Source organism: Microcaecilia unicolor, chromosome 2 (assembly GCF_901765095.1).
Source record: "Microcaecilia unicolor chromosome 2, aMicUni1.1, whole genome shotgun sequence".
Lineage (NCBI taxonomy): Eukaryota > Metazoa > Chordata > Amphibia > Gymnophiona > Siphonopidae > Microcaecilia > Microcaecilia unicolor.
The window spans coordinates 260563860-260583788 of record NC_044032.1 but is presented as its reverse complement, the minus strand read 5'-3'; the positions used below and the strand labels follow the sequence as shown (position 1 = coordinate 260583788).

The 19929-nt window shown below is 49.4% G+C and overlaps 1 protein-coding gene across 5 annotated transcripts in view; it reads right to left on the bottom strand.

The window, feature by feature from the left end:
• The window catches only part of KDM5C (lysine demethylase 5C), a 187140-nt gene extending 167903 nt beyond the window's left edge, over positions 1-19237 (bottom strand). Inside the window, exons 1-6 of one of the 5 annotated variants that reach the window (XM_030194032.1) lie at positions 17693-19237; positions 14674-14751; positions 14116-14238; positions 9356-9526; positions 9134-9271; positions 8449-8520 (exon numbers count right to left, since the gene is read on the bottom strand). In XM_030194032.1, the coding sequence (XP_030049892.1) occupies positions 8449-8520; positions 9134-9271; positions 9356-9526; positions 14116-14238; positions 14674-14751; positions 17693-17836 (726 nt within the window). In that variant the 5' untranslated portion in view covers positions 17837-19237. The remainder of the gene's footprint in view (positions 1-8448; positions 8521-9133; positions 9272-9355; positions 9527-14115; positions 14239-14673; positions 14752-17692) is intronic. The other 4 variants (XM_030194031.1, XM_030194030.1, XM_030194034.1 and 1 more) reach the window with 4 other exon arrangements.
• Positions 19238-19929: the final 692 nt, after the last annotated feature.

The following is a 19929-nucleotide window of genomic DNA, read 5'->3' as shown; positions in this document are numbered from 1 at the left end:
CACACCCCCCAGCGGCGCACAATATTTACAGGAGCGGAAGAGGAGATCCCCCGACGCTGGCATACAGCGCAGCGTCTCAGCTTCCGGACATGCGGTAATGCGCGTGCACGCGCGTTACCGATTCGGCAAATCTCTCTCTTTTTTTTTTTTTTTTTAGCCCTGCTCCGCCGAACAAAACGCTAAGGGAAGAACACCAACGGCCAGTGCTAAATAAAATACAGCTCAACTCTAAAAGCGGGCTGAAAACAAAATGCTGCGCTTACTCTCTTTTTTTTACACAGCTGACTCACAGCATTCCCATGCAATCAAACGGAGCTGTCTGCTCATTCAGTCAGTGGGGACAAGTTGTCTTTAATATTTTTTTTACACCTAAACTCCTCCAAATTACTGCTACCTCTTTTTTTTTTTTTTAAACCAGCTAGATAATATAGACACCCAAAACAGCAACCAGAGCTGCCTGCTCGTTAAAGTAATGGGAAAAACTCCGCTGAAGAGTAATAGAAGCCAGGGTATGTAGCTTGCTCCTTAAAATGCTTATAAGATTTAACTTTCTATAGTGGCTGCCTCTCCCAAAGACATACACCTTTCTAAACAAAGGGTAGTCCTTCCCAGCTACGTATGAGAGATGAGGAGGAAGGGGGGAGGGACCCGGAGATATCCGAGTTTGACACCCCCAGAGGCTGTAAAAGAAAGAAAGGAAAAGAAGTCCCTACCTGACCAGCGTCTAACAGAGAATTCCTAGGCACAGAAGAAGAGGTAGCAATGTTGTTCTTATTATTAACCTCTAAAGAGAAAGATAAAGAGAGAGGACTAATGGGCTCGCTTCCTATCTGCTGGGAGACTGAGAAAAATACTGAGGCTAGGGTCACATGGCCAGGGCTCTCATGGCTCTCTAGTCTTAGAATTGTCTCAGTCTCACCTGCTGGTAGGCGTACACAACCCATCAGTCCAATCCTGGTCCGGTCCGGAGGACGCTAAGGTAAAAATTATGTATAATCATACCTGATAATTTCTTTCCATTAATCATAGCTGATCATCCATAGACTGGTGGGTTGTGTCCATCTACCAGCAGGTGGAGATAGGAGAGCAAACTTTTGCCTCCCTATATGGGTCATGTGCTGCCGGAAATCCTCAGTATGTCGATATCACAGCTCCATCCGCAGGACTCAGCACTTAGAGATTACCCCCACGAAGGGACACTCTGCCCAGCTCACCACCGCCGAAACGGGGGCGGGAGGGGAATTAACCCAGCTCATCCCCACACAAGTGGGGGAGGGGAATCCGTCCAGTCATCCCCGCGGAGCGGGGGAGGGACACCACACCCGCCGATGCGGGGGGATCTGGCTTATCCTGCAACCGCAACGCGGGAGGAGCTGACTGACCCTAACACCGCCGAAGCGGGAGGGGTACAAAGCTGCCCTACAGCCGCACGAAGCGGGAGGGAGTGCCGGCAGAATTTTAAGTCTCAATCCAGCCCCGTAAAACGGAGGGGAGAGGAATGCAGCAGCTCACTGTAACACAAACTCGTCTTAACTCTTGAAGAATCCAAGTGAAAAACTTGAACACGAAGTCTTTCTGACGTAACTGAAGACTAAACTTGAACCTGAAATGCAACCAGAATAAAAACAGTACAGATATCTGGGAGGGGCTATGGATTGATCAGCTATGATTAATGGAAAGAAAATTATCAGGTATGATTATACATAATTTTACCTTCCATATCATCAAGCTGATCAATCCATAGACTGGTGGGATGTACCGAAGCAGTACTCACCCAGGGCGGGACATAGAAATCCCTGACCTCACACTGAAGCTCCAAACCGGGCCTCCGCCCGTGCAGCCACAGTCAACGGTAATGCTTGGAGAATGTATGAGCCGAAGCCCAAGTTGCCGCCTTGCATATCTCTTCCAAGGAGACGGATCCGGCCTCTGCCACCGCGGTCGCCTGAGCTCTCGTGGAGTGAGCCTTCAGCTGGATAGGCGGCACCTTCCCTGCGGCCACATAAGCCGCCTGCAATGGCTTCCTTGACCCATCTTGCCACTGTAGGCTTAGCAGCCTGCAGACCCTTACGAGGACCTGCAACAGGACAAACAGATGATCCGATTTCCGGAAATCATTGGTCACTTCCAAGTATCTGATGATGACTCGTCTCACATCCAGATATTTAAGAGCAGAGTACTCCTCTGGGTAGTCCTCCCTACGAAAGGAAGGGAGACATAGCTGCTGATTCACATGGAAGCGAGAAACAATCTTGGGCAGGAAGGAAGGCACTGTGCGAATAGTCACTCCTGCCTCAGTGAACTGTAGAAAAGGCTCTCGACATGAGAGCGCCTGGAGCTCGGAAACTCTTCTGGCTGAAGTGATAGCCACCAAAAGACTGCTTTCAACGTCAGGTCTTTCAGAGATGCCCTTGACAAGGGTTCAAACGGCGGCTTCTGCAATGCTCTTAGCACCAGGTTGAGATTCCACGCAGGCACCACTGAGTGCAGAGGAGGGCGCAGGTGATTAACCCCCTTGAGAAAGCGCACCACATCTGGCTGCGAAGCCAGGGAAGCACCCTTCAGGCGGCCCCTGAAGCAAGCCAGAGCAGCTACCTGGACCTTAAGGGAACTGAGCGACAGGCCTTTGTCCAGACCTTCTTGCAGGAACGCCAACACTGAAGAAATTGGAGCAGTGAAAGGAGAAAGAGAGCCTGCTTCACACCACGCTGCAAAGATACGCCAAACCCTGGCGTAAGCAGTAGAAGTAGAGCGTTTCCTCGCTCTCAGCATAGTGGCGATGACCTTGTCTGAGAAGCCCTTCTTCCTCAGACGCTGCCGCTCAATAGCCAGGCCGTAAGACCAAAGGGGGAGGGATCCTCCATCACCACGGGACCCCTGATGTAACAGGCCCTGCTCCACTGGCAGCCGCAGAGGATCGTTCGACTGAGAGCCTGATCAGTCCGCATACCAGGGACGCCTGGGCCAATCCGGACCCCCACCAGGATTATCCTGCCGGGATGCTTTGCCACCCGGTCTAGTACCCTGCCCAACATGGGCCAGGGCGGGAACACATAGAGAAGCTCTTGTGTCGGCCATTGTGGAGAAGAGCATTACTCCCAGGGATCGAGGTCCCGTCCTCTGCTGAAGAAGCGCGGCACTTGGCAATGGCCGATGACGCCATCAGATCTAGGCTCGGCTGGCCCCAGCGCTTTGTGATGTCCAAGAACGCCTGAGCAGATAGCTGCCACTCTCCGGGCTCCAAGGTATGGCGACTGAGAAAGTCCGCCTTGACATTCATGACTCCTGCAATGTGGGCCGCTGACAGCTGTTCCAGGTTCGCTTCCGCCCACTGGTATAGACTCATAGCTTCCTTGGCTAGAGGGGCGCTCTTGGTACCTCCCTGGCGGTTGACATAGGCCACAGCCGTGGCATTGTCCGACAGGACCCGTACAGGCTTCAACACCAGTACCGGGATGAACTCCAAAAGCGCCAACCGAATGGCTCTGAGTTCCAGGAGGTTGATAGACCACTTTGCCTCTGCAGGAGACCAGAGCCCCTGCGCTGTCCTTCCCAAGCAGTGGGCTCCCCAGCCCGATAACGAGGCGTCCGTCGTGACGACAATCCACTCTGGGGACACCAGAGGCATTCCCGCAGACAACTTGCCTGTCTGCATCCACCAGCTCAGCGCCTTGCGCACTGCTGGATCCAAGGGAAGACGCACCGCATAATCCTCCGACATCGGAGTCCAGCGCTGCAGCAGAGAGTGTTGTAGTGGTCTCATATGAGCCTGGCCCAGGGCACTACTTCCATCGTGGCCGTCATAGAGCCCAACAGCTGCAACATAGTCCCAAGCCCGAAGAGGAGAGGCTACTAGGAACTGGTCCACCTGAGCCTGAAGCTGACAATCCGATTGTCTGGCAGGAACACTCTTGCCCACTTGGGTGTCGAATCGAACTCCCAGATACTCCAGGGACTGAGTCGGGCGCAGCTGGCTCTTCTCCCAGTTGATGATCCATCCCAGGGAGCTCAAAAGAGCAACTACCCGGTCCACAGCTTTGCCGCACTCTGCATAAGAGGGGCTCGGATCAACCAGTCGTCCAGATAAGGATGGACTTGTACTCCTTCCTTTCGCAGGAAGGCCGCTATGACCACCCATTACCTTGGAAAAGGTCCGCGGAAGCAGTAGCCACCCGAACAGGAGGGCTCTGAACTGGAAGTGTCGGCCCAGGACTGCAAACGCAGAAAGCGTTGATGAGGAGGCCAGATGGGAATATGCAGGTAAGCTTCCTTGATGTCCAAGGATGCCAGGTACTCCCCTGCCTTCACTGCCGCTATAACAGAGCGGAGAGTCTCCATGCGAAAGTGCCGCACTTTCAAGGCCCGATTGACCCCTTTGAGGTCGAGGATAGGTCGGACAGAACCTCCTTTCTTTGGTACCACAAAGTAAATGGAGTAACGCCCCTTGCCAAGCTGACTTTCTGGCACCGGAACGACCGCACCCAGGCGGATCAGATTGTCCAAAGTCTGCTGCACTGCCACAGTTTTGACCGGAGACTTGCAGGGAGAGAGTACAAACCCGTCTCTTAAGGGTCGGCAGAACTCTAGCTTGTAGCCGTCTCTGATGACTTCCAGCACCCAAGCGTCTGAAGTTATGTGGTCCACTTCGCCCAGAACGAGGACAGCCGTCCTCCAATCTGCACTGGGGCGTGGACCAATACCCCGTCATTGGGTCCGAGACCCTGGGGGAGGACCGGAGGGAGCACCTCCGGGACGGCGGTCTCTGCGAAAGGAATGCTGCTTGGGGGAGAAATTCCTCTTAAAGGAAGAGGGGGCAGAAGCACCCGACCTGCCCGGGCGGGGTTACCGACGGGCTTCCTGAAACCGTCCTCTGGAGGTACCAGGACGAGCACTAGCCCGAGCCCTGACCTCGGTAACTTCTTGCCCTTAGACGTGCCGAGATCGGTCACGATTTTGTCCAGCTCGACCCCAAGAGCAGCTTGCCTTTAAAAGGCAATCTAGCCAGGCGGGATTTTGAGGCGTGGTCAGCAGACCAATGTTTCAGCCAAAGCCACCGCCGCGCAGAGACTGTCTGAGCCATGCCTTTAGCTGAGGCTCTCAAGACATCATACAGCAAGTCTGCCAAATAGGCTAAGCCCGATTCCAGGGCTGGCCAATCATCCCTCAAGGAATGATCCGAGGGGGAAGCCCGCTGCACCATAGTCAGGCACGCCCTGGCCACATAGGAGCCGCAAACTGAGGCCTGCAAACTTAAAGCAGCCGCCTCAAAGGACGACCTTAAGGCCGCCTCCAATCTCCTGTCTTGGGCGTCCTTTAGGGCCGTGCCACCTTCCACCGGCAACGCCGTTTTCTTAGTCACCGCAGTGATTAAGAATCCACGGTAGGCCACAGATAGGCCTCACGTTCACTCACAGCCAAAGGATAGAGGCGGGACTAGCCCTAGCCACTTTAAGGCTCGTTTCCGGGACATCCCATTGAGCCGCAATTAAGGTGTGCATGGCATCATGCACGTGGAAGGATCTAGGCGGGCGCTTCGTCCCCAGCATAATGGCAGAGCCAACAGGGGCTGAGGGAGAGACGTCCTCCGGAGAGGAAATCTTCAAAGTGTCCATGGCCTGTAAACAACAGGTTGGGCAAATCCTCTGGGCTAAAAAGCCGCGCTGCAGAGGGGTCATCCGCTCCATCCGAGCGGGGATCTATCTCCTCCAAGGAACCGCAAAGGGACCGTTGGAGACCTCAGACACGCTGCCCTCATCTACATCGGAGGAGACAAAGTCTTCCAAGGCCTGGAAATCAACCCGAGGGCGTTTACCTCTGGGAAACCTCAACCCTCTTTATCAGAAGAGGGAGCAGGGGCAGCGTTTTGCATGAGGAAAGCCTGATGCAGCAGCAAAACAAACTCGGGGGAGAAAACCCCCCAGACTGTGCACTTCCGCAGCCTGGGCAACAGCCCTAGACGCACTCTCAACCGGCGCTCGCAATAGCGGGGGAGAGACATGCTGCGCATCCAAATGGCGTTCCGGCGCGAAACTCCGCGAAGGAGCCGCGCGGGAAGAACGGCGCTTAACTTTAGCCGCTTGTGCCGTCGCCCAAATTAAGGGCGTTCATGGCATTAATGTCTCCAACCTCAAGGGCGGCCCACGAAAGAAGCCGTCCGAGCCGCGTGGCCGGCCAAGATGGTGGAGGCGAGGAGCGGGGGATGGGCGTTTATGGCGGGAAAAAACCGCCACGCCGGAGGAACGACCGGGACATTCATCGGTCACTAAACTGTCACCCATCAAGTGGCGAATCAGGTTGTAAAACCCCCACATCCCCTCTAGAAGCGCCCAGCGATCCGGGGAGCGACCCCTTTGCGCCCTCGCCCTCCGACGCCATATGCCACGAGGAGAAGAATCGGGGAACCCCCTGCCGCTATAAAAAGGTAAAATTACCTGCTTGCCGCTCCGAGCTGTAACGAACTGGTGTCCCAGTGAGTAGCTGCAATGAACGTTTAAAGAAACGTCGAATTAAACGCCTTTAAAGACGTTTTAAAATTTTTTTTTTTTTTTTTTTTTAAACGGAGCCAGCGGGAGGGGGGAGAAAGGAGGGGACCTGGCACCACCAGGTTTGCACTTGCTCAAAAGAGCCCTCAACCCCAGGCCTCAACAAAACCTAAGGATTAGGCTTGGAGGCCTAGCCAGAGCTGCTGCTGTGTGTGACCACCACCTGCTGAGATAGAGAACATACTGAGGAGTTTTCCGGCAGCACCATGACCACATATAGGGAGGCAAAAGTTTGCTCTCTATCTCCACCTGCTGGTAGATGGACACAACCCACCAGTCTATGGATTGATCAGCTTGATGATATGGAAGTAACCTGTTCCGAAAAGAGGGAGCAGCAGGGAGGGAACGAGCAGACTCGGCCAACAGGTGCACGGCACCCCCCCCCCCAGCAGCGTGCACCCGGGGCGGACCGCCCCCACCACCACCCCCCCCCCCCCCCCCTTGGTACGCCACTGTGCCTCTATCAATACATAAAGGCAAATCTTGTCTCAGTTGTGCATGCCATGATAACATCAAGGCTGGAATGCTGTAATGCACTCTACACTGGTCTGACTACAAATCATATTCACCAGCTCCAACTGATTCAGAACGCAGCAGCAAGGCTAACATGGTCACATCACTTACAGCCTAGTATACCGTTTCTGTAAAAACTTCACTGGCTAACAGTACAATACAGGGCTAAATTTAAAACTGTCTGACCCTCACTACCAGCGGCACATACTGTAGCAGGACTTATCCACTGTTACCCTCATGCACAACTTTTAGTCCCCTTATTTTCTAAATCCTCTAATTCTCTCTTATCTGTGTGTTCCACCTTTGCTTACATCCTATACTATTACATTTTTTTAAATTGCATATTATGTTGACATTTATACACAGTACATAAAGTTTTTCACATGATAGCTAAGGAGTGGATACATGATGGATGAGTGTTTATGAAAAGCCATAACAGTCAGTTTCAAAATCTAGCTCCCAAGTTCACAACAGAAGATGGCTTGGTTTTACTTAATAACCCCTCCTACACTTTACAATTTTAGTCTCATCTTTCTTTTATGTTTTCCATAGGATTGGATTTTACACTATTGATGTATTACCTCTCCTTGTGTGAGTTCTATTTGATGCAACATTGTAATGTAACATATTAATGCCATACCTTGTGGTGGTGTTCGAATATTTTTACTGCTATAATTTTTTTTTATTTTTGTTACATTTGTACCCCGCGCTTTCCCACTCATGGCAGGCTCAATGCGGCGGGCAATGGAGGGTTAAGTGACTTGCCCAGAGTCACAAGGAGCTGCCTGTGCCAGGAATTGAACTCAGTTCCTCAGTTCCCCAGGACCAAAGTCCACCACCCTAACCACTAGGCCACTCCTCCATAATTGTCTACTGCCTATGTTTAACTTATTCTTGCTGTACACTGCCTTGAGTAAATTTCTTCAGAAAGGCAGTAAATAAATCCTAATAAATAAATGAATAGTCTCAGTAGATACGCACTCATAGCTATCAGAATGTAGCAAGTTACTGAGAAATGACAGAAATAACAGCGAGTCTCTGTTTTGGTTAAGAGTGAAAGCAACAGGACACAGGAACCCAAAGAGCTCGGGAAAAAGGGATGGGGAAAGAAAGTGAGGTAGAGCTCAGGAAATTATGCAGGGAGGGAAAGTGTTGTCAGAAATAGTTTCTCTGTAGCAAGATACTACAGGATCTTAGTGTAGAACATCTGCATTATCACGAAGCTGCAAAATATACCCTTGCCCTCTGACATCACTAACATTCAGAAGGAAAAGAAATCCAAGAGAATCCCATCTTAAAGTTACAAGACACAGGATCTCCTGGAAATAGGTCAGAAGGATGGAGTGGGAAGCGTTGCTGGCCAGCAGACAGACACACATAATATGAACAGTACCCATGATTCAGGGGCGTGTGTCGGTAGCGGAGCTGGGCCGCCTGCTGGTGGATCAGCCAAAGTCTCGGGGTCCTGCATGAGATGAGAAAAACAAAAGGGGGGAGGGGGACAGACATATGTAGTCACGAACAGCTGGGAAATCAAAGCCGGGAAAGTATCATTAAGTGGAACCCCAGCTGAAGCACCTACAGTCAAACAGAGTACAAACAGAAGCCAAGGACATAAGCAAATCACAAAGTTTGATTAGGACACTCGCCACCACAAGAAGGGAGGAATTCAAAAAACTCTGGAGTTATTTCCTAAGGGACTCCTGTCATAGCCATAACAACAAATTCATGCAATGTGTTTACAGAAATGGCTAGTTAATGAGAAAAGGGGCAGGGAAGAGCCATGCTCAGAAGAAAGTAAGAGTGGAGACGCTGACCTCACACTGCAGCTAAAGGTACAGAAGGAATGACTCTTCCCAACAGAGAAAAGCAAAGAAAAAAACGCTAAGGGTATCTCTCAACCCACAGGATGAGAGCACTGGCCTGAAGCGGAAAGAGATGAAGGGTATGGGACACAATAGATAGAAGCTGATGTAAGAAGGAAAAAGCATATATTGATACTCACATCTTGCTGCATGTGCTGTTCTCAAAATACGAGAAAAAGTGAGGGGGCAGTGTTGGCACATGCATATACCCACCTCCTGTTGCAGACGCTTTGCCCTACGCCCATAGCTATTGATTTTGGATGGCTGAAACGACTGGCGCAGAGGGATACTGTGTGGCTTGTACTCCTTGTCCTTCTCTTCACTGTCATAGTCTGGGCGGGCCCCACACTGCTAACATGAGAGAGAGAGTGGTGACTAAAGTCAGATCAAGAAACAACACTAGTATAATTACATGGAATGCTCTCTCTCACTTACCACCAGATTGGCACCGGACTGGTAAGTCTCATAGGGATAAATGATGCGTTCATAATGGGAGCGCAGCAGGGAACCAATGTTCTTTCCAGTAGGGTAATTAAGCAGCTGGGCAACACGAGCCCAGCGGCGATCTTTGCAGATGGCTTCATAGCCTCCTTCCTCCATGACAATCTGAAAATACGAGTCGTGAGAACAGTATGAGAACAGCCTCTAGAACGGAAACCTGATAATTTTTTTTCATTTAGTTGCAGCAGATGTCAGAGTCAGACAGCCTGGGTTGCCACCATGTTCTGAGGGGCCACTGAACCCCCCTCCAAAACCGAGGCCCTGATGGCCTAGTGCCCCAAGTCCCCACCTATGCCTAAAATAGCAACATGGGGGGGAGGAGGAAATGGACAATTCCTGTGGCACAGAAAAGACCAAATAAAAAGACTCTAAATTAATAAAGAGAGACTAAAGGGCTCACTTCCTACCTGCTGGGAGACTGAGAAAACACTGAGGCTAGAGTCACAGTTTTTTTCTCAGTCTCCACTTGCTGGAAGGCGAGCACAACCCATCAGTCCAATCCTGGGCCGGTCCAGAGGGATGCTAAGGAAATACCTGATGGCCCAAGTAGGCTCCCATCTCTATCCCCCCACCCTGGTGGTGTAGTGGACCCCTCCCCCTTCTCCCCGTACTTCCTTGTTGGAGGAGGGAGAATCACACTCCCTTCTTCAGCACCGCCTTCAAAATGGCGGCACCTAGGCCAGATGCAATGGACGCCACCACTTTGAAGATGGCGCTGAAGAGGAAGGAGTGTGATACTCCCTCCTCCAACAAGGAGGTTTGGGGGTAGGGGTCCGCTACATTACCGGGCCGGGTGGGGGGTAGAGGTGGTAACCCACTTGGCCCACCAGTGATTTGCTTTGCGTTTGGGGGAGGGGGTTAGGGAGATTGGAGATCTGCTGGACCTCCAGCCTCTCTGTGTCGCTATTTCAGGGGAAGGTTGTGGGGGTTTGGGGGCGGGGCATTAGGCCACCAGGGCCTCACTTTTTTGGTCTGGGCCTCCAGCCCGTTGGACAGGTCAGGCTTTTGACAGCCCGAACCTGTCAAACAAGTGCAGGAGGATTGCGCCTAAGTGCACGCTCACGCACAATGCTTCTGCACTTTTACCCCATGATCAGAGATAATAGCATGCTTAAATTTGAATACTATTATCTTTGATCATAGGGGCGGAATAGACCCACACTGCTCCAGTACTATTTTTAGAGAGATGTATGAAACAGTGCAGGGCTTCTGATCATCCACCTGTCAGTACTTCTCGTAACAAAGCACAGGAAGCAATGTGGTAACAAAGCACAGGAAGCAATGTGGAAACAAATCTCCTTCCCCACAGACCCCCAACATCCATGCAAAGAGAAGCTGAGAAAAGAAAAACAAACTCCAGACTAACAAACCAAACAAACCCGCAGCAAACCTTCAGCAAACACCAACCTCCGACAGAGGAAGAACAGCCAAGCACAGGGTGGGAACTCTGGATTCATCTGCTACGACTAAAGGAAAAAAAAAATTATCAGCTAAGATAAAATCGTTTGTTCCTTAGCGTCAGCAGCAGATGAATCCAGAGACATGTGGGATTTAAAAAAGCAGTATCTAAATGGGATAGGAAGCCGAAACTCCCGCAGCAAGCACAGACACTTCAAACACTGCCTCCAAGCGAGCCGCTACGTCCACACAATAATGCTTGACAAAAGGCTTTGAAGCCCCAGTTGCTGCCCTACAGATCTCCAAGAACAACAAGTCGAGACTCCACCCACGACGCTGTCATCATCTGTGTAGAATGCGAAGGGGGAGATGGCGGCGTGCGACCCACTGGGACATTGGAGATCAACAGCTCAGAATGGATTGTTAAAGAGACCGCATGTGAGCCCTCACCTCCAACACCACCACCATGGACCTGTCAGCTGGTGAAACTGAATGCGCACCTTGTTCTGCCTCTGTTTCAGCAAAAACACCTTGCCCTGCATGATGTCAAAACAGACCCCAAGATACTCCAGCTTCTGAACGGGAACAAGATGTCAAAGTTGATGACCCAGCCCGGGGACTGTACAAGTCACCACTCTGGCCGTAGCCTGTACACTAATCCTGCGGTGACGACGCTTTGATGAGCCAATCGTCCAGATAAGGGCGCACTCCGATGCCCTTCTTTCGGAGGGCCGCAGCCACCACTAACATTACTTTGGAAAAGGTGCAGGGAGCGGTGGTCAGGCCGAACGGCAGTGCCTGAAACGGAAAATGCTGCACCAGAATCGGAAAGTATGAAAAACGCTGTTGAGGTCAAATGGAAATATGCAAGTAAACCTCCTCAACATCCAGTGCCGAGCCTTGAGAAGTTCCCCTGGCTGAACAGCCTCGATCACCGACCATACAGTCTCCATGCTAAAATGCTGCACCTTGAGACAACAGTTGACCTTCTTGAGGTCCAGAACCGGCCAAGAGAAACCTTCCTTCTTAGGCACCATCAAATATATGGACTAGCGCTCCAGCCTCTGATCCGGGAAGGGCATGGGCACAATTGCTCCCAAGTGAAGCCACTGCAGAGTCTCCCGGACCGCCATCCACTTGTGGCCTGCAGTGCATGGGGAGGCCAAGAAAAATCTGCAACAGGAAAGGAAAACTAGTTTGTACCCATCTCAAATAAGCTCCAAGACCCACTAGTCTGCTGTGATTTTGGCCTATGGCCCGTAAAAGAGAGACAGCTGCCCCCTATCTGCAGCAACAAATGGGCCAAGACGCCATCACTGTGAGGCGCAAGAGGTAGAGGGGGTTCTTTTGGGCTGACCTGCAGCTCGCTTGTCTGAATGGACTTCTTCGGCAGATACAGGGGCCTCTGAGAAAAATGTGCGCAGCCCAGTTGATACCACTTACTGTCTTTAAAGCAAGCCCTAGCCTGACCAGCCTTCCTGGAAGAACGGGGTCTGTCCTGTGGTAGGTGCAGAGTCAGAGTCACCTAAATCCTTAACCAGACCAAGGCTTCCCCAAATAACAGCTTGGCCTTAAATGATAACAACTAACCGCTGATTGGAGGCCACATCCGCTGCCCAATGGCACAACCACAATAAGTGGTGCACCATCACCACCAAGGGCATCTTCTTGGCTGACACCCAAACCAGATCATATATGTCCACTAAATAGGCCAGGCCGGTGTCCACATCCGGAAACTCTAAAGCAGGCTGAGCCCCCCACCTCTAGCAAAGAATCCGCGGCCTGCTATACCCATGACAGACAAGCCCAGGCCGCATAAGAGCTGAACACCACCGTCCTCAGAGCAAGGGTAGAGATCTCGAAAGATAACTTTAAGGCGGATTATAGCTTGTAGTCTCGGACATCCCTCTACCAGTAACTTAATCTTCTTAGTGACCACCGCCACCAGGGAATCCACCTTAGGCAGCTCAAAAGTGGTCCAGCTCCTCTTGAGCTACCAGAGACGGGACATCGCCCTGACTACCTGGAGGCCAGAATCTGGAGTAGCCCACTGAGCTGAAATGGCCTACGGAGGCCTCTGAGCACTAGCCATCTTAGGATTAGTGGCCACTGAAGTTGGCAACTCTGGGGCCGAAATATTTAACACCTGCAAGGCTTTGAAAATAAAGGTCAGCATCTCCTCTTTAAGGAAGACTCGGACCTCGGTTGGATCATCTGCCTCATCTGCAAGGACAAGTCCATCCTCCAGATCCTCCAACCTTTGTGAGGACAGAGAGGGAACAGCCAACTCCCCCTCCAAGGGGACCAGGGACAGAGGTGCAGTAGACCCCAAATTTGACCCTGAACCAAAGCGCCACTGTTTGCCCCCAGAAGTAGGCTGTACCGGCAGAGATTCAGAAGAGCAGAGTAAGTCCAGTGGAGGCTTGGATCCAGGCTGCGCTCTCTTCAATAAATAGACTATGTTAGAGCAAAACAAATTCTGGTGCGAAGGGTTGTCTCCCCCCCCCCCCCCCCCCCCCAGGGACACACCCCAATCCTCCCCTGCAGCAGGCAGTGGTGACACACCCTCCACCACCACGGAGTCAGCACTGCGATTAACATGGCTGCTGAAACCGTGCTGGCCTGAGAGGAAGAGGGGCACTGATCCTGAGCCCGAGAATCAGTTGGACCAAATAACTGCAGCTGCATTTGCAGGCTCAAGGCCGAAACAGCCTCCTGAACACACTCCAGATGCTGCTCTGCGCTTGCTGCAACTGGAGCAACGCTTCAGCCTCCACGCACCCAACAGTGCGAGTAAACTCGCTCCAGGAGTCCGACACCCCAGCAAAAATTAAAGGCACATTCACCCCCTGCTCAAACAGCTGGTGTCCATGGAAGAACTGTGCTGCATGCAGTTAACGTCTCACCTCACTCTCTTATAACACAGTCCATCAGCACTCAACAAGTGATTACTCACTTGACAGACAGAAAACCTCTGTCACAAATAAAATTTAAAAAAGAGGGCCTGTGAGGAAGAAGGTGGCAAAGGGCTGGAGAGGAGTCTGGGGTGGGGGAGGGACCTGGCACCACCAGGTGTATCCCCTAAAGCTGGCACTGAGCAACCCCAAGCTGCACTGAACCAGAAAACTGGAACAGGAGCCGGGTAGAGACTGTCCATCCACCTGCTAGAAATAGAGAATACAGAATGCCTTAGGCGCAACCCATCCACAACCCACATGTCTGGATTCATCTGCTGCTGACGGAATGCTAAGGAATATAGCATTCTTGCCCCACAACAGAATTTTTTGTTTTTTTACCTTGCTGAGGCTGTACAGATCCAAGATCCGGCGCTCCACATTTGGTATCTTCAGTGAAGAGCCTTGGATCTCCCAGAACTTGGCAATTTGGTCGAGGTAGTTCAATTTAACCCTAGTCTGTGCCTGAAGAAAAAAAAAGAGGAATGAAATGGGACAGTATAAAACTGAATGGAGGAGAAAGATGATGAAAGTGCAAATCTTAGGGGTATTAGGGACCTCATGTTTGGCATGTTTATGTTACACCATCTTCTGTAGTACAAACAAAATGATTGAAGGTTCTCACATTTTCAATGGTCTAATCCAGTGGTTCCCAAACCTGGTCCTGGGGGCACCCCAGCCAGTCAGGTTGTCAGGATACCCACAATGAATATTCACGAGAGAGATTTGCAAGCACTGCCTCGACTGCATGCAAATCTCTCTCATGAATACTCACTTGTGGGTATCCTGAAAACCTGACTGGACCAGGTTTGGGAACCAATGGTCTAACCATGCCACCAATGCAGCTGTAAATATCACTCATGTCTCCCCCTAAAGCAGCCAGTGCTACCACACACTCACCTCCAGTTCATTTAGTCTCTGAATACGAGGGGTGAAACGAAAGTTATCCACTTCCACTGCAAAGGGAGGTTGCCAGTCCTGTAAACAAAAGAAAATACATTTCAATGTTGGCTCTATGGAGCCAGCGGTGGTCACTGTGAGTGCCAACAGCTACTCTGAGCTCTAAGTTACATTCTCTATTTTTTACCCTGAATTTTCCTGATTGAACATGGTGCAATACAACTTCCAGAAAAGACTGGACTGGGAGAAAGTATTAAATTGGGCATGTGGTAACAACAGACTAATTTCACACTCACATCACATGGGGCTTCCCAGAAAAATTGAAGCCTTGTGAAAATGCACACAATGAATAAGAATACATCCCAGTTCAATATCTGGCACCAAATGTACAACTGCTGTGTTAGGGATGGATCCAAAAAGCCAAGGAAGCAGAAGAGACATGTGTTACCAAGGCATCACCAGAGAAACCAGAAGAGCCTGTTCCTGCAACAGGAAATCATTCCTAGCTGTATAGGTCAATGACTAGAGGGGCACAGAGCAGATTCTTGCTCTGGAAGAACCAGCTCCTGCATAATTAACAGTGTGTAAAGAGGGATTCATATTCCTAGCAGTATATTATGTGGGAATGGCACAGGTTGGGAGAGAAGAAATGATGCCCTTTGCTTTAGTACACCCTAAAGCTTCTGGGTGCTGGCACTGCTATGCCATCTAGAAATTACTGGTAGAAGCACTGCATTGATCTAAGACACCTGTACCACATACAGATAAGGAATACAATCAAACCACCCCATAAACATTTACAAGGGTGCCACCTGACTAAAAACAATATTGAACTTCATCTAAGACTACTCTTGGACTTGCAGATTCATGGTTCACAGCCCTATTTCAGTGCACCATTAATACAGTTTTTGAAACTCACACCAACTTCTCATTACTCGTAGCGTTATCAGATGAACAACAGAATAGTTCATCGACAAGAAACACTATATTATGGCTTCCCAAAACTATTCTCTGTGCAGTAGAATGGGATACTTCCTAGGAACCAAGTTTCACAGAAAGCCATAGCATGGGAGAAATACCCACAAAGCAACTTGCCTCTGAGCTACAAAATGTCACCTACAGTTTCTAGAAGGAAGTATTTTCCCTCTGGATCACCTCTATTCATAAAGGAATACCATCTTCTATGTTATGAATCCTTCGACTTATGGGTTTTGCATATGCCCTCCTTAAACCATCTCTGAATCTTGCAGCCTAAAGGCAGTAGGAAAGGGAACAGAAATAACATTGCAAGCAAAGTTTAGGGCAGGCTTCAGGATCCACACAGGACCCGGCATGGTTTGAGAACTCAGAATAGCCAGGCTCTATCATGAAAAGTCTTTCTTCACAGGCCATCAGTGAAGACGCCCCCCCCCCCCCCCCCCCCCCCACTATTTGCAAACAAAGCCTCAGGCCTAAGCAGAACAACAGAATATGTACCCATTCCGCAGAACTCAAGAGTGCTGAGTGGAGAAGGAAGCAATATAGCTATCTTTTGTCCCTTGAAGGGAGCAAGTACCCACTGCTATTGTTCTCTTCCCACATTTAAGGGTAGAGTTTGTGTTACACAGCTGCCACCAAGAGGTCACTAAAGAGATGTAAACAACAAACTAGTCCCCAAACACATTGAATTGCACAAAGCCTTAACTCAATATTTTTCTAAAGAAATTCTTTCTTCAATAAGACCCACAGAGCCACTCAGCTGGTCCAAAAGAAGTGTAGTCACACATTTAGTTAATTCCTGGTGAGGGAAAGGAAGCAAAGGCAAAGAGATGCAAAGTGAGGGCCCTATACCAAACTTCTCCCACACCCTGCATCACAAATGATGATCCTGATCTTGTATTGCTGCTGCTGCTTCAACATCATCTCCACCCTAGCAGTGGGACGATAATGCTCCAAAACCCCCTTTTATTTTCAGAAACAAATACGGACCTCAGCATCTCTCCGAACACTTGTACTGGCTTGGAAGTTCAGCGACAGCAAGAGGCCCAAAGCCTTTCAACACAATCCTGCATACAAGGATCACCAGAACAAAGTAAAGCTGAACATGATTGGAGAGAATAAGGCATGTCAGCGGTTGTGCGTAGACAGATGACATGAATCTTCATGTACATCAAGTTTCAAATGTAAACCAAGGAAGTTATTTAGGAAAAAAAGTTAGAAAGTGGGTGTAATAATGTTGGGCAGTAGTAGAGTGTTGTCCAAGGACCTTAATCAACAGGGTCAAGAAAATATTTTTCTCAATGTACTGCTAATCTGTGTATAATACATAGTTAATTTGGCCTTCCTCCAGTTTAACATGTAGACAGGGCTGTGAAGCAGTCTAGGTAAAATTAAAGCTTATAGTCCTTTGACAAGCCTTTTTAACCAACAATATAATTCCTACACTGGGGCCGTTTTCCCTGGAAAGTGATGGTTTCTAAAAACAATGTTCTGCTTTGTTTAGGCACAGAAAGTAACTCATCTCAAGACAAAGTGCTGCACTATAGGCCCAAGAAAAGAATGGCGTTTAGTACAGACAAAGAAACCTTGAAAACCATGGAGCAATTGTGCTTATATACAAGGCCTGCTTTAACAGGTAAGCAAACAAATGTTTTTGCTCTCATTTAGGGCTTGCTAACCATTATAGAAGCACTTCCAAAACAAATTTATTGATATTGTGTGATTGATAAGGTACAATAAGCTTTATTTATGTGTCAGATTACTCCAGCTTTGATAATGAATGGCTTCTCAGTATGCGAATACACAGGAACTTCAGGGGCACCATTGACCACAAGGGCCAGAAATCACATATAAAGTGCAGGGGTAAAAATATGGCTCTGTATGGACCAAGTGTGTCAACCATTTCTTCTACAGATATACATCACTCCTTCTGTTCACAGACATACCAGCAGCAACTGCTAGATAAGCAAGGTGCTCAACCTCACCTCATGCTAATCAGTGCCAGACTGCATTCAACAGAATAATCAGAGGACATACTAACCACAGGTGGTCTGATCTTGCAGATCCCAGATTTCTCCGCAATGGGCCTGATTTTTGCTATGTATCCCAAGGGGTCTTTAAATTCTTCCCAAGTGGGTTCAAAGACAGGGCACTCAGGAGGAGGAACCCAGTCTTCTGACTCCATTGCTTATTCTCAAATGATCAGCTTGAAGGAATGGAAAAGCAGTAGACTAATATGAAGAGACTTCTTCTCAAGGGTAAATGTTGTCTAGTTATCCCCAACAGGGTGCAGTTAGTCCCCAGGTGGCTTCCCAGGCATCTTTCCCCCTCCCCCTCTCCTCCCAATGGCTGGAAGAGACACAGGCAGTGACTTAAGGATTTACTATGCTGGTGACAAATTTCCCAATATTTTTAAGGATCAAGACCTTGGCTCATGTCCAGGTAGCCAAATTCCAAGGGGGTGATCTTGGGGTGTAGAGGTAGGTCTGAACCACAAAAGGTTCTGGGGTGCCAAGGATCCCTTCTCCTTCAAGTTCCAAACAGAACAAAATAGCACAAACTCCACCCTTGGGCCTGAGAAAATGCTACAAGGCCTGGACTTCTTTTCTTCAAGCCTTTTTCCCTGTTCTCTTTTACTAACTCTCTCAACAGCAGAGAACTGAGACAGTTCAAGGTTTTTGAATAGTAACTGTCCCCAGCTCAATCCCACAGCACGAGGATCTCCTGCAGGTTGTCTGGCAACGTTTCCTTCTGAGACTTCCGAGGTCAGGCCCTGCAATTCTTAGGGTCTCTCTTGAGCTTTCCTGTGTGCAGTAGTCTCTCAGTCATAGCCTAACAGGTTCAATGGGTCTCTAAGGCTAGTCCCAACAGCTCTCTGGATATTCTAGGTTCAGTCCAACTCTTGATCTCTCACCCTGTGAACAGAAAGCTGGGGAAATTTATTACGCTTTTCCTCTCCATTCTCTGAAGTAGCAATTTTTTTTACAATTAGAGTCCCCCCCCCCCCCTCCCTCTCCTCCCGGTCTCGAGTGTATGGGAGTCTCAGTCTCTTCTGATGTCTCTTGTTAAGAATTCTTCAGTCACTCTTCCTGAGCCTGGGAATCTATAAGGTCGTGGGTTGTTCCTGTTCTGCGACTGAAGCTCTCCCGGTATTCGTTGCTGAGAATTTCTCTGATGATGTCGGGGACTCTCTTTTGTGAGTGGATCGCTCAGGTCCTTTCAGAGCCGCAAGTTTCTCGGTTTAATTAGAATCTCTTTATCAGTCTTTCGAGTATGGCGCTCGAGGAATGAGGAAGGGATGGATAAATCGCTCAGTCTCTCACACCCTCCTCTCTCACACAGGAACCAGAGTCGCCGCCATCTTTAGGTCTACTCACACGTCCTCCCCTTACCGGAGACCCGACCTGAACCCTTCCGCGCACAGAGTCCCCACGCTCTCTACAGCTTTTGCCCTGCATACGGCCCACGAAACCGGCCGTCCAATCAAAGCAGCGAAATTTGGAACGGTCGTGATGTTATACAAGACTTTTAAGGAGAGAAAAAGCAACGAGGACACACTGCGGAGGAACACTATATGTACAGCGTGATGTATATCCACACTTCTAGTGCCGGCCCTTGTTTTGCCCGTCCAGGCGCACGTTTAAAGCTCCACTCTGCGCCTGCGCCCTCAGGAAAAAAAGAAGGGGGGTGAAAACAGGAAGCGACTCTCCATAAGAGGGCGGGATAAAAACTTCCGCTCTCGGGGAAGATGACGTACGCCACCTCTGTATTCGGCACAAGCAAAGAGGTTGAAGGTTTGATTGAGATTAGAACTCGACCGTCCTGGGCGGCCATGTTTGATCGGGGCAGAAAAGAGACGTTGCTATGCGAGAACTACATAGGATAGGACCCCATTGAATAATAGGATTATCAACTTGCTCAGGATTGTATGTAGCAAGGACCTTTTAGTTCTGATTTCTTATTGCATTCCTTAAGAAAAAACAAAACTGTATAGTCCTCATTAAAAAAAATAATAATAAAAAGCCATGACATTAAATCATTATAGAAATCATTCACGTTTGAAGAAAAATAAAGTAAGTTGACAACTGAGGTATTAGAAGTAGTGCCATTCAGTTATCCTATTCAGTTATATGAAAACAGAAGGAGACAAGATCATCCAAGCTTTAAATAGTTCATGCAGAAACATACATATTTTTGGAGTTCAACTCATTTTAGACTGATGCAACCACGATCTTAAAATCGCTGGATCAACATATGTTGTTGTGTTATTATGATATG